Genomic DNA, 15,278 nt, shown 5'->3' on the forward strand with positions numbered 1-15,278 from the left:
TGGTGAAGAATCCACCTGCCAATGCAGGAGACGCAAGAAACTCGTATTTGATCCCTGGGTCCGGAAGAGGCCCTGGAGAAGGAAATGGCAACCTACTCCAGTCTCCTTGCCTGGAACATTCCATGGACAGAGAAGCCTGGCAGGTTACAGTCCCTGGCGTTTCAAAAAGCCTGAGAGGACTCAATGGTGAACACGCCCTCACCTCCGAACTCCCCTCCCAGCGGGGCTGCCATCTCACATTGAGCAGAGCTCCCTGCCCTACACAGCAGGTGCTTGCTGGTTGTGCGTTTAAAATATAGCAGCGTGCACATGTCCATTCCAAACTCCCTATCCCTTCCCTCCTGGCAAACATGTTAGTTCTCTAACTTCCTGCAAAGGAAGCTGATGCATGTCTTGGGTTCTTTAATGGAACTGTGCTTAAGAACTCAGGCTCTGAGCCAGTCTGCAATTTAAAGACGATTTCAGCACCTACTCCGCCGTGATTCTGGACAAGTTACACAATCTCCGTGCCTCGAATTCTTTACCAGTTAAACAGGCAGGGCACATTCATGATTCCACAAACATGACTGGAGACTTCCAGGCTGTCAGTCACTGTGCTAGACAGCAGCGAGACCACTCCGTGGAGGTCATATTCCAAAGCAGAAGTCGGACAACCATGCTAGTCTCAGAGTTAAAGCCTCCTAGCGCAGGAAGAAAAATGGATTAATTCCTGTCTAGAATTTAGTACAAACAGTAACCCATGACAGGGAATTCTCCGTAAAAGCTACCTATTATTTCATAACGTGCCCTTCTCCACTAAAAACTGGTAAAACTCTCGGGAAAGCAGGTTATTATGGAAGACCTCCCCGCCTAAGAAGACACCTCTGGGTCACACCCTCCTCCCCGGAGTAAATGCCCCTCACCAGCCTTCACCCACCCATCCACCCGCAAAGACGCGCGTCAGGAGGCTCTCTCTGCCAGAAAAGTCTGCCGACCTAGCAGAGTCGGTGCTGCAGGGTAAGGGACAGGGGACACCGCGCCCTACTTCGGCCCGAGCTCTCCAAGGTGCCCTCGAAAGCAGGGCAGCTAAACAGGCGCTCCCCGCCGTTCCCGGCCCACGGACCAAAGGAGGCCTAAGCATCCAGCCAAACAACAATGGCGCGCGCGAGGGCGGGGCTGCGCGCGCAGGGGCCTCCGGGGGTGGGAGGTGGCCCGCGGCTGGAGCCGCCCCGCGGCGGGCGGGATCACGTGACCCAGAGGCTCCGCCCCGCCAGGGAGGGCTCTGAGCGCGGGCGGGGGCGCGGACGGAGCGAGCGGGCGGGCGACGGCGGAAGTGACGGAGGGGCGCTCCTCGCTACGTGCGGCGACGTGGCGGCGAGGCCGGCGCCCGGCGGCGGAAGTGGCTCTCGCGCTGGGACTGGAGTGTTTGTGTTTTGGTTCGCGGAGGAGCCGGCGGCAGGCCTGAGGGGAGGAGGGAGGAGGAGGAAGAATCAGTGGGAGCTCGAGCGCCGGGCGGCGGCGGCGGCGGAGGAGGAGGAGAAAGGAAAGGGGAAGGCGGAGCGGAGAGGCGGGGACGGAGCCCGACGGGGGCGGCACCGCGGCGCGATCCCCGCACCGTCCAGTCTGAGGGGAGCGGAGCGACTCGAGGACGCGCCGCCGCCGCTGCTTCAGGCCCTGCCTGGGCTGCGTCTGGAACCTGCAGCCGGAGCTTCAGCGCCACAGGTCCGCGCGCTGCGAGCCCAGGTAGCCCCGCCAGCCTTCCGCCCGCGAAGCGGGTCAGAGCCCGAGTGGTCCGCGGGTCTGGGGTCACAGGGGCCCCCAGCCTTCCTGCTCGCGCCGGGGCCCGGGACCGGAAAGCCGCCGGGAGAGGCGTCTCGCCCGGCGGCCGCGGTGGCCCCCTGAAGGGGCCCCGGAGGCCAGGGTTTGGGGGCCGGCCGAGGGAGCGGCGGGTGTCACCCAGTTCCCTTCTCAAGATGGCGCCCCGAGAGCGGCCCGGAGGCCGCGGCGCCGCTGCCCCGTCCCGGCAGCCGGGTAGGGGTCCGCGGCCGGAGTCGGGCTGGGTTCGGGGAGGAGCGGGGAGGGATGCGCGCGGGCCGGCGGGCCTGCCTGTTGGCCGGTCGGAGCTGCTGCCGGTGGTTCAGGTGTTCCCCGAAGAGGAACCTGGGCCTCTGGCAGGTGTGAATTCGGGGAGCTCCGCCCACCCCGGCTCCCCGAGCCGGGTAATGGAGGGAGGCGGCGGCCCGGGGAGCCCGGCTGTCTAGGGGCTCTTGTCTCAGCTCTGGAAGGTAAGTGCGGCTTGAAAGCAGCCCGACACAGCTAGGCCGCCGAAGCCCTCAGACGGTAGAGCCCTTTGAGCGTGCTCTGCTGTTCGCCTCCCTGCAAACTGGCTATTCTCTGAAGACTTGCAGACTTTGTAAGCTCTGAACGTCATAATTCACATACTTGGTTTTTGTCTTTTGCTGAAGTGGAGCCTAAGTGTCCAATCAGTTGCCTTTCACATAACTACTGGGGGAAAAAACCCACATGGACACAACTGCGATAATTCCGGGCAGTTCAGAAACTTGATTCTTAATTTAAAATGGGGATCGTAAGAGCTTCTTAGGGTTGCTGTAAGCCTAATTCGTGGAATGGTGATTGGCATAAAATAAATGCCTAGTAAATGTTAGCTGCTGTCATGAATTCAGTTTTGATCAGAGAGTACCCAGAAGGACTTTAACTACAGAATAGCAGTTATTTTCAAAAGATTTAAAATGCATTTTCTGCAAAATCTTTGGTTTTGGGAAACAAAAGTTTGTAATGAATACAAATGAATATTACAAAATATAGCTTTTAACCTTAATGTAATGCTAACTGTATTCATAATTAGATTTAGTTAATGTTTTTGTTTGAGGTCCTTGGAACTATAACCAAAGCTAAATCTTTTTTTTTCCCCCTTTAATGAGCATCTGATGTTTTCCCTGAAGTTTAGGGAGGACTGTAGGAATTCAGAGCATGTTGTCATTGATGAGTGATTCAGTTTGCTGTTCTGTAGGTAAAGCTGGAGGTGTCTCAGTTGCGTTGTGTGATACGTGAAGTCTGTTGGTGCACTTTCAGTTTACTTGCATTCTCTTGATGTTCGGTCGTCATTCCATCAAAGGGGCTCTGTAATTGCCTGTTTTCGGTCGCTGCTGTGTGTTGACCACTGTATCAGAAATATTTTACGTGTATATTCTCTTCTCACAGCAGTTATGAAAACTGGATATTCTGGAGTAGAGAGTTTGAAATGAAAGCAGTTGCTCCAGCAGAAATTAGTATAGCTGTATCGAATTAGATCCCCAAATGGAGTGTGTTTGGGAGTGGTGGGAGGATAGATGTGAGATTGGAGCATTTTTTTAATCACAGAAAATTCTTTATGCAGAAGTAGGAAGAATAGTATAATGAACCCATCAACTAGCTTCAGTTATCTTGTTTTGTTTATACCCCCATTGTTTGGGAGCAACTCAGATCTATTATTTCATTTGTAAATATTTTAGGTACAATATGTATTACTGAAAGATAAGAGGTCTTCAGTGCTGCCGTTTAGATAAAGTAGAGGTGATTTTATTGTCTTGATGTATGGTCTCATAGATACGTTTATTAATGAGTTCATTGTTAAGAGAGATTCTTGTATAAACTCATTTCATGGGCAAGACAAATTTCTTAAGAGGTACCTAAATGAAATCTAACAGTGACTTGAGAAGGAGAATCATATTTAATGTTATTAAGCACATGGTCAAATTTTGATTAAAAGTAGGAGAAAGCTATTACAATTGATTTGTGAGTAGCTTGGAAAATAGTATTTTAAAAGTTTGCTAATATCTTTGAGAATTATCATTATTAAATAATAAAAGAAGACTTAGAAGTTGTGCTTTAGGCTAGTTTTTTGTAAGTGTGTTAAATAGAAAATAATGACACGTTTAATTGTTAGCCCCAAAACTACAAGAGTATAAGTAAATAAGACACTAATTCACTCACCATACGGAGAACCGCGGTTAACACTTGCACGAATGATGTATTTGAGAACGTGAGAATACAGTATTAAATCCTTTAGCCACCAGACATAGATCTACTTAAAATATTGCTCCAAAGTTACCATTAAATAAAAAGCATGTGCCATTTAAAAGGAGCCTTCAAATAATAATGGCTGACTTTTATTGAACTTAACTGTTTTAAGCTCTAAGATTTTTCCCTTAATTGACTTAATTTTACTCAAAACCGTTTTAACCTAAGTAATCTAGTTCCAGAACCAGAACTAGTCACCTTTCAGTTTGCATGGGTTGAAACTCAGCTCTGTTGAAGCTCTGTCACAGTAACTGTGTGACCTCAGTCAAGTCACCTAACCTTTCTATGCCTGTTTCCTTATTTTTTAAGGATTGGAATAGGTAACATTACAGGATTGTTGAGTGGCTATGTTAAGTAATTAAAACCATCTGGCACAAAATTGAGTCTTTAATAAAGGTTAGGTTTAAAATGTTTACAGAGCCTTAAAAATTACAGAATGATTTTAGGCTCAAAGCTCATACCTTTACTTATTAATCAAGGCAGTGAATTAAAGTAAATGACAGTGTCCAGTAGAGGCTATAATTGTCGTGTATTGCTGTGTTACAGGCAAAATTTTAAAGTGATAATATGAGGTTTGCTTTGTTATGCTGATTTGTATTTTTAATTACTTCATATTTGTTTTTTTTTTTTTACAGGTTTCTTTACCTCCAGAAAGAAAAGAATTGACACCTTGCGTCCTGGAAGTTCATTTAAGAAACTGAAATTAGGGACTTCTTTCAAATTTGGACATGGCTAATCGAGGAGCAACAAGACCCAACGGGCCAAATACTGGAAATAAAATATGCCAGTTCAAACTAGTACTTCTGGGAGAGTCTGCTGTTGGCAAATCAAGCCTTGTGCTTCGTTTTGTGAAGGGCCAGTTTCATGAATTTCAAGAGAGTACCATTGGGGGTGAGATTTTCTTTTATCGTTTCTTCATTTAATTGACTCATACATTGACAAATAAGATTTTGCAGTTCTGATTGTATGATGATGGGTAACTAAATAGGTCACAGAGTGAGTAAAAGAGCTGAGCTGCAGACTCAAACTTTATAGCTTGATTTTTTGATAAGATAATGTGTTTTAATATTTTGATTTCCTGGTTATCTCCAAGATGATAAAATACAGATGCAAACATGAGTAGAATCAGTGTCCCAAGTCTCAGATTTGATTGGTATCTTTCTTGATACTGTTTAAAAGTGTTTTCAAATTATCCGATGTCTGCTGAATTGTGTTGGCTTTAGAATGAATGGTGAAAATAGTAAAAGTAAAGAGGAAAAGAGTTACGATTAAAATTCTAAATAACTGGACTATTTACAAATTACACTGATTGGCAAAATTAGTTACATTTTATTAAACATGTTTAAGAATGCTCCTAGGGTGAGGGAAGAGAAGAAGTGAGTGATTAATGAAGAGAGACATGAAAGGGAAATGAGACCTGGAGAGAAAGTGAAAGAAAAGGGGAAAGAGGTGACATCAAGACTGCTTACAGGGACGGTGTTCACGCTGAGGGGAAGGAACGTGCAGGACCAAGAGGACACAGCCAGCAGTGCCGTACTGGGAAGAGATGAGAAGCGAGATCCCTGAACTCTTGCCTGGAAAATCCCATGGACAGAGGAGCCTGGTAGGCTGCAGTCCATGGGGTCGATAAGAGTTGGACACAACTGAGCAACTTCACTTTCACTTTTCACTTTCATGCATTGGAGAAGGAAATGGCAACCCACTCCAGTGTTCTTGCCTGGAGAATCCCGGGGACGGGGTAGCCTGGTGGGCTGCCATCTGTGGGGTCGCACAGAGTCGGGACACGACTGAAGCGACTTAGCAGCAGCAGCAGCTGGGTATAGCATTGGGGCAAAGCCCTTTTTGGTCCTGCTTAATGTGTCAAATGAAGCTTTTGAATTAGGTAATGTCAGAGGAACCACACAGCTTTAAGATTGACACTATTTTGCAAGAGGTGTGTAATTAAGCAGGACCATATTTTTTCAGGTGTTCACGAATATATTTTTAACCTCATATTTTAAAAAGTCAAATACTTTTTTTAACTTCTGAAATACGTAAGGCAGATATTCTTTGGCATGTAGCAACTTCTTGGGAGTCCATCTTTTAAAAGCATAACTTATGCTGTGCATTGAGTATATGATCTCAAGTAAGTACACTGAGAATTATATTTATGATTTCAGATTATTCCTTTAACATAAATTACAAAACTCGGCTATCTTCTGACTTTTCTGTAGGAAATACAGTGGACAACGGCTATTTCCTATTTAACAGACCAGCAGTGTAACGAGTGACAGCCAGCCCCAGTGTTTGGGTGTCATGTTACAGTGTGATTCTATTTTATTGTTAATACTTCATATCTATTTATAATGAATGAGCATCAAAAATACAGTCCTTTACATGAGTTTTTTATTTTGATTCAGAAATCTTGGTATCTTTAAAAATTGTGTTGAACAGTATATCACACATTCTTTGTTGTTTCCTTGTTAATGTATCTGTGTATATGTGGTTTAGTAATGAAATATTACCTCTCAAGCTTTAGCCTCCTCCAGAAAACAAATTGGACCAGAAGTAACTAGTCCACATCCACATAGTATATTAGTCACTCAGTTGTGTCTGGCTCTTCGCGTTCCCATGGACTGTAGCCCACCAGGCTCCTCTATCAGTGGAGTTCTCCAGGCAAGAAGAAAGAGTGGGTAGCCATTCCTTTCTTCAGGGGATCTTGCCGACCCAGGCATTGAACCCAAGGTCTCCTGAATTGCAGGCAGATTACCAGCTGAGCCACCAGGGACACCCAGCCCATATGGTAGGAAAAATTTTAAAGACTTTCAAGACTCTGCCCACCCACCTTCACCTGGTACAAAAGGTTAATTATTATAACTACTTTTTGGCAAGTGATTGTTGCTTGCAGCATTTCTCAAAATACACGTGCATTGTAGGCTAAACACCTGGGCCAAAATATGTTTGGGACTTGATATATTCTTACCCTCCCTGCCTTCACAGTGCATATTAAAATAACAAAAGCAGTGAAGTACTGTAGTAAAGAACTCAAGTCCTGGTAAATGTAGCCCAAGAGTAGAATTTTTGTTTTTATTATGGATACTCCCAATTACCTTCTAAGAGTACATTTTCCTAATGACATCTCAAGAAGGACATTTAAAAGAAAAGTTTAACCCCGTGTCAATGCATCATAAATATACATATCCTTTGATATGTGTGTATGAGTGTGTGTATATAATCTCTGTTTCCATTTAATACCAATTAGATTGTTTACATTTCATTAATGAAATTGTCAAAAAGTTTTCATTCTAACACGTAAAACTTCTAATACCTTGTGCTTGTACAGATTGAGTCTGGCTTTTTTAACCACCTTTAGAAGGAATTTACATCCAAGTTTCTGTCTTAATGGTTATTGAATACCTTTTTATTATGTTGACCACATATTAGTCCTGGTTTTTTGTTTGTTTTTGAAAGATAATTAACGTGTTTAAGGCATAAGATGTATTAACTTGTTTACAGAGTGAACACTGTTCTTTTATGCTCTTCGCTAAACAGCTCTTCACTCTGAAGGACTAGAAGCATCTAAGGATTTCAAGGTTTGAGTTGTTTAAGATCTATAACTTGTAGGTAATGTGTATTTTTGTTTGGCTTATGTGTGGGAGGAGTTATCTAAAAATGAACCTGGCCAGATGTTTTTATGTTTCATCTATTCTTTATTTTAGACTTAACTATTTATGTTTAGTAACATGTAAGAGCTCACTTAAAATTTCCCTCTCTAATGGCATTGTAAGGTGGAATATATACTGTACTCTTGAATTTGTATATTCTAGAACCTTATAGTGATCAAGAACATTAAGATGTCTTCACTTTTTGTGGTGGTTCTTATACACGATGGCTTGATTTAAGAAAACAAGAATCCATGTTGTCTCCCATATCCCCGCCCCTGCCCCTTGATTCTCGAGCTCTCATAATGAGATGGGTAGTTGGGTGCTGGGTTTAGTGCTTTGGGGAGTTCTAGCTTATGGCGGGAGTTAAAGGCTGCGTGACATTTGTGCTCCTGCCATTTGAGACGAGCCCTAAGGTGTGCGGGGCGCTTTAGGCTCAGGTGGTTGCCTCCCTTCTTGTCTCATCTGGAGCCTCAGAAGCTCTTCAGTAAATACTTGTTGGGTGATAGGGCTGGCCATCTTCCACTTAACAACTTGAACACCTAAAGACTTCAAAGATTTCTAGGGAATTCCTTGTGTCAAAAATATTCTTGTTTTTAAAAAGACTTTCGCATGCTGTTTATAAGCAAGTGGATCATCAGGGTAAATCGGAGCCAGTTTAAAATGTACAATGAAAAAGCATGCAGTCTTTCGACTCTTCTTTTTGAGAGAGAAACGTTTGATATCACAATCAGTAAATGGAATAATTGCTTTTTTTTTTAACTGATTGTTGTAGGATTAAAAAAAAAAAAACCATGCTGTTCGTCAACTACTCCAGTTTGAGGATCACAAGTGTCGTATACTGGTTACGTTAATCTGCTAGGCCTCTTTCAAAAACCATGGTCCTTCCCTGTCCATCAAGGATACTCTGCCTTGTCTTTACTTAAAGGAGTTAAATAACCAGCGTCTTCAGTTGTCTGTACTGAGGCTGCTCCCCTCTGTTGCCGTAGGTAGTCAGGGACTGGTTATTCACGAAACGGACAAAATAAGTGCCCTCTGTTTAAAGCTGTTTGAAGCAGTTATTAACCCTAAAGAGAATGTTTACATAATTATTTCAGGACTTTTTTTTTACTAGAAGGACAAAGTTTATACTTTATTTAATATCTGTCCAATTTCCTCTACCTGGCTACCAGGACTTGTTTTTCTTTTCAGATTCAAAACATCTAATGGGGCAAAAGTTATTATTAAAAATTAAGAAAAACAAAGTTAGTTTCAAAGATACTGTTGTTGGTTTTACCTTACCTTACCAGTTTATGGAGTGAAGCGTTGTGGTTAAGAAAGGGGTGTGGCCTGGGGATAGACTGTATCCACATTGTTTGATTTAAAATTCTAGCTCCAGCACATACCAGCTACGTCATCTCACACAAATCATACCCAGCTTTATTTACTCTTAATATGGAATGAAAATAACAGCTCCTAAATTTGACGGTTTTTTTATTAAATGTTAGCTATTACCTTTCTTGTCACCACTATTACTTTTTGCTGAGTCATTTTTATTACTGTTGATATTTTTCTGGTATTGTCATGACATGGCATTACTTTAGAATTGTGACTGTTCTACCAAGTGCATAGCATTTTAGGATTTGACAGTGTTAAAGAATTGTATGTCCAGATTTTCTTCTCTTGGAAATTTCTTATTGAAGATTGTAAGAGCAAATAAGATGTAAAAAAGATGCTTTATGAGCAACTGCTTCCTAAATTTGAGCCTTCCTAAAAATGGACTTCAAGTAGATAGCATTTATTAATACAACTATGTTTCTTTAAATTCTGTGTGGTAAATTCTTGCTTAACTACCCCAGCATTTTCTGGTTTTCACACAAGTGGTTAGTCATGTACGTTGCATTAAATGCCTGCTCCCCATGTCAACTAAGTTATTTATGGACATTTTCTTAGAGGGAGAAATTACACAGTTAAATAGAATACTACATGTATGTAGATACTAAAGTTGCTTCCTAAACTGAGAAAGAAAAGGCAGCTAGAAAATGTGAATTGGAATAACTTGTGTTTTTCCTGTAGTAAGCTTTCCACTATTGCCCTTCACTTGTGAGCCTTAAGAAAGACTTGTTTGTGTAATTGTAATCTGTACATTTGTTTGCTTCTTTATCTTTTTGCATCTGCATTATATTCAGTTGCCAAGTCGTGTCTGACTCCATGGACTGCAGCACACCAGGCTTTCCTGTTCTTTACAGTCTCCTAGAGTTTGCTTAAACTAATGTCATTGAGTCGGTGATGCCATCCAACCCTCTCATCCTCTGTCATCCTCTTCTCCTGCCCTCAATCTTTCCCAGTATCAGAGTCTTTCTCTTCATAGCAAGTGGCCAGAGTATTGGGGCTTCAGCATCATTCCTTCCAATGAATATTCAGGGTTGATTTCCTTTAAGATTGACTGGTTTGATCTCCCTGTAGTCCAAGGGACTCTCAAGAGTCTTCTCCAGCACCACAGTTCGAAAGCATCAATTCTAAAAAAAAAAAAAGAACACATCAATTCTGCAGCATTCAGCTTTCTTTATAGTCCAACTCTCAGATCCATACGTGATGACTGGAAAAACCATAGCCTTGACCATATGGGCCTTTGTCAGCAAAATGATGTCTGCTTTTTAGTACGCTGTCTAGGTTTGTCATAACTTTTCTTCCAAGGAGCAAATATCTTTTAATTTTGTGGCTGCAATCGCTGTCCACAGTGATTTTTCCACAAGAAAATAAAATCTACAGTTTCCACTTTTTACCTATTTGCCGTGAAGTGATGGGACAAGATGCCATGATCTTAGTTTTTTGAATGTTGAGTTTTTAGCCAGCCTTTTCACTCTCCTTTCACCCTCATCAAGAGGCTCTTTAGTTCCTCTTCACTTTCTGCCATAAGGGTGGTGGTATCTGCATATCTGAGGTTATTGATATTTCTCCCAGCAGTCTTGATTCCAGCTTGTGCTTCCTCCAGCCCAGCGTTACTCATGATGTACTCTGCATAGAAGTTAAATAAACAGGGTGACAATACACAGCCTTGACGTACTCCTTTTCCGATTTGAAATGAGTCTGCTGTTCCATGTCCAGTTCTAACTGTTGCTTCCTGACCTGCGTACAGGTTTCTCAGGAGGCAGGTAAGGTGGTCTGGTATTCCCATCTCTTTAAGAATGTTCCAGTTTGTTGTGATCCGCACATTCAGAGGCTAAATTTAGCATAGTCATTGAAGCAGAAGTAGATGTTTTTCTGGAATTCTCTTGCTTTATTGGTGATCCAGTGGATGTTGGCAATTTGATCTCTGGTTCCTCTGCCTTTTCTAAATCCAGCTTGCACATCTGGAAGTTCTCAGTTCGTGTACTGTTGAGGCCTAGCTTGGAGAATTTTGAGCATTACTTTACTAGCATGTGAGATGAGTGCAATTGTGCAGTAGTTTGAACATTCTTTGCATTGCCTCTCTTTGGGATTGGAATGAAAACTGACCTTTTCCAGTCCTGTGGCCCCTGCTGAGTTTTCCAAATTTGCTGACATATTGAGTGCAGCACTTTCACAGCATCATCTTTTAGGATTTAAAATTGCTTGACGAAAATTCCGTCAGCTCCACTAGCTTTGTTCATAGTATAGCTTCCTAAGGCCCACTTGACTTCCCACTTCAGGATGTGGCTCTTGGTGAGTGACCACATCATTCATGGTTATCCAAGCAAAGGCATCTGCATATTGTTTTCAGTTAAAAGTACTTTTGAGAAAGGATAGAAGACCTGGGAACAAACCACCAGTGTATCATTTTCAATTCATGACAAAAATGATTTTTGAAATATACATTATTCTTTCTGTTACAGTGAGAGTTGAAATTTTTTGCAGTTAATCTTTTGGCTTCAAGTGAAACAATATTGTCTTTATGTGTAATAATGTTTCCTTATAAAAAGTATATATTCAGCATTTGAGATAGGTTGTATTACTTGAAGAAGTTAGTAAAGATTTGATATTTTATATGTTTGTACCAGTTCTGACCAAAAATATTTTAATAGTCTTAACTTCAGTTATTCTCCAGTGTCCTGGTTTTAGATGTTATCATAAGTGGCTACTTAAACATTGCTGTGAGTTAGGAACCAATAAGCTTAGCTTCAGTCCTGGCCTTGTTTTAGAAGAGTGCTGTTTACACACTGTAAAACGAGAGAGAATTGAGCTAGATGAGGTTCTTCTAGAGCAGACTCTTTTTTTTTAAGAGTGTGCTTTCTCCACATTAAACGAAGCAAGCAATACAGTTAAACTTTTTCTTCCTCTTAAAATTTGTTTCACATTTTGCGATCATGAATATCTGTTTGCCCTGTCTTACTTCATTCATTAATTCCCTTTGGTGCTGCTGAAATGTTCAGAGCTGTTTGGCAGAATCATTTTGCCAATTAGCTCTAACTATGGTGAGCCACCTCTGTTGATTCACTAATTTACTGCTTTTATTCTGTTACATACAGGCAAATAAGATTGTCAAGCTTCTCGAAAATTCATTTATTCAACAAACTTACCAAGTTCCTAGTACTGTGCTAAATCCTAGAAATCGAAGTTACCCTTCCCCCTTGGGGTCTCTCACTGTAGTGATCCGACGCTCCTTCTGTGTACTCTCCCTTATGATGCATGCTGAACCGGTTCACCTCACGACAGCATCATTGGAGTCCTCACAAGAGCCTTTTGTTAACAGGCCTCCTAGTGGCAAATAGGGATGTATTAGAGTGAGAAAAGAACAGGAGTTATTCCAGGGACTTTTGGAATATGATCATTGGCTGTTTTGATTTAAACATGAACTCTGGGTACCAAATTACTAAATCTCTCAGGATGAGAATGAAGTCATATACTGGATTTTGAAAATAAAAAATAATCCTTGATGTTTTACAAGTGTTGCAAAACAATATTTGAGGTAAGTGTTGGTAAACAGTGTTCACCCCTTTTTTTTGGTAATACAGATGAGGAAGGGTAACAACAGAATGAGGAGTCAGTCGTTCATGGTTCTGTATTCCTGTTGGCAAAGTTGAAGGTATTACTAGCAGGCACTCTTTGGATTCAAAAAGAAGAGAATTACGTGATGATACGGGACTTCAGTCGCTCTGTAACTACCAGACATCATCAGCATTTCTCAAATAAAATAGTTACTCAGGGACTTCCTGGCGGCTCAGTGGTTAAGATTTAATGCCTCCACTGTAGGGTCACAGGTTCAGTCCCCAGTCAGGGAACTAAGACCCCATGTCCCACGTGGTATGGCCAAGAAATTTTTTAAAATGTTTTTAAGTTATTTATCCTTGTATATTAGAACCTAGAGAATCCTAACTTTGTAATCTATTGTATTCATAAGTAATTTGTAAATTTTAGGAAAATGTGACTTCTGTGAGACACAGGGTGATTTTTAGGATCCCTTGTAAGGTGATTTTAAAGTTGGTTACATGTTATACGATGCACTCATAGGATTGGCATTCCCATAGTGTCATCTAGACCTTACTATGGCTTTATGAGGAAATGCTGATTTTATAGACAAGGAGACTAACGTAACAAAAATGATACAGCGGAGGTTTTGCACCTAAGTGACAGTTGGGATTAAAGACAGATCTTTCTTCTGTGCAGTCTGTATTCTGGAATTCACGAAGTTTAGGGTCAGGATATGAATGATGTAAGCATTCTGTTATAATTAAATGTGTAGTACTTGACAGATGCAGACCGCCCTTATGTATCGATTTATAAAGAAAATGATGTGAAAGTATTTTAAATAAAAATTTAGATCACTCATGTTCCAGAGTTAGTGCCATGGTGTCCATCTTTATGTCAACCACGTGTCACATTTTTATTTCATTAATTTGTTCTTGTGAGTCAAAATTCAAATGGTTTCCTTCCTATCTTCTGCCTACTCGGTTCTTTTTTTCCAGAGATTCCCTGTTTGCTCAGCGGGTGAAGAACCCGCCTGCAGTGCAGGAGACACAGGAGAAGTGGGTTCGATCCCTGGTTTGGGAAGACCCCCTTGAGGAGTAAAACGGCAGACTGCTCCAGTATCCTTGCCTGGAGCATCTCATGGACACGGTAGCCTGGTGGACCACAGTCCAGAGGGTCGGAGAGTCAGACAGCCTGAGTGACCACACACAGGGCAGCCGCGTGTTACTCTGTCCTTGAAAAGTTACTGTTACATTCACATCTGTGTTTTCTCCACTTTGTGTAATCTAAAACATGTCAGACTGTCTGCAGTATGCTTTTTATTTTTCTCCTTATTACTGTCCCAGTTATCTGTTGTTCAGAAACAAATGACTCCAAAGCTTAGTCATTTAAAACAATTATTGTCTCTTGGTTCTGGGGGTTGAGTGGGCTTAGGTGATTTTCTGATGTGATGGCGGGGGGTCAGTCCTGGGGCTCGCGTCACCTCAGCATGTCTGGGAGCTCAGCTCGGGCTGTCGGCCAGAATACCTGCCTATGGCCTGCCTCCTGGTTTGGGTTCCTCAACAGCATGGCGCTGGATTCAAGCATGAATGTCCCCAAGATACCAGGCAGAGGCTGGGTGGCTTTTTATGCCCTACCCCCAGAAGTTCAGAGATCCCATCAGTGATGCTCAAATCACAGGCTTGTACAGATTTGAGGAAGGAGAGCCAGTGTCATGTTTTAACAAGAATATGCTGAAATCTTGTGGCCATCTTGGAAAATACACTGATTTTTTGTACCATTTTATGAAGTATGTCCTCATTTTTCTTGGCTATATCAACATTCCATTGAATGGATCCTGTGAATATTTTTTATCAGTTCTAGGTTCAGATTTGCACAGTAGTTTTATACTTTGGGGTATTAACAGTGCTGCAGTGAATAATATCATAGTCATTTCTTATGTATTCCAAGTATTTTTGTAACAAATTTCTTGAAGTTGATTGCTGTGTCAAAAGTTAGATACTTTTGTAATTCTGATGCATTTTCCCCACTGCCGTCCCCAGCAGTGCACAGAATGCCTGTTCCCCTATTGCAATAGCTCAGGGTACTTTCACGCTTATAGATCTTTGCCGTTCTTACTTGCATTGATCTCTGCATTTTTTAGTGTACATTTTCCCCATAATAGGGATGAGGTCAAGCATCTTTTCATATTTGAGAGTCCATTATGTTTCCATTTCCTGTAAACTATAACTTCATGGTATTTTTATACAGAATCAGTTGTAGTAATCATATGACTGTATCCTGTTCCCTTTATTAGCGATAATACTCTATATCTCTGTATTCATATTTATTTTAGTAACTGGTAATCTATTTTTTAACCATACCATTATTGTTAGACATTTAGTGTTTACATTTTGTTTGCTGTTTTGGGTAATCATCTAATATTGAATATATTCTTGGAAATTTTTCCCCTCTGGACTTATTTCTGTAAGATCAATGTGTAGATGTGGTTACTGAATCAAAGTAATTTAATGATTATGGTATCAAAGGAATTTTGGTCTTTTCATCACTTTTTTCTTCCCTTAGAGATAGATATTCCCAACTTCCTTGGGCCTTGCTTAGCATAGATAATTATATCTGGGTTTATAGGTTTCTGAACTTCTACTCTGGGGTTTGGAGAAGGAAATGGCAACC

At 41.8% G+C, this 15,278-nt stretch overlaps 1 protein-coding gene across 2 annotated transcripts in view; it reads left to right on the forward strand.

Annotated features, from left to right (window-relative positions):
- Positions 1 to 1,344: 1,344 nt before the first annotated feature.
- Positions 1,345 to 15,278, forward strand: part of RAB5A (RAB5A, member RAS oncogene family) — a 33,541-nt gene continuing 19,607 nt past the window's right edge. Inside the window, exons 1-2 of one of the 2 annotated variants that reach the window (XM_027549758.1) lie at positions 1,345 to 1,722; positions 4,695 to 4,950. In XM_027549758.1, the coding sequence (XP_027405559.1) occupies positions 4,788 to 4,950 (163 nt within the window). In that variant the 5' untranslated portion in view covers positions 1,345 to 1,722; positions 4,695 to 4,787. The remainder of the gene's footprint in view (positions 1,723 to 4,694; positions 4,951 to 15,278) is intronic. The other variant, XM_027549766.1, reaches the window with a different exon arrangement.

This window comes from Bos indicus x Bos taurus, chromosome 1 (genome assembly GCF_003369695.1).
Source record: "Bos indicus x Bos taurus breed Angus x Brahman F1 hybrid chromosome 1, Bos_hybrid_MaternalHap_v2.0, whole genome shotgun sequence".
In the NCBI taxonomy this organism is placed as follows: Eukaryota; Metazoa; Chordata; class Mammalia; order Artiodactyla; family Bovidae; genus Bos; species Bos indicus x Bos taurus.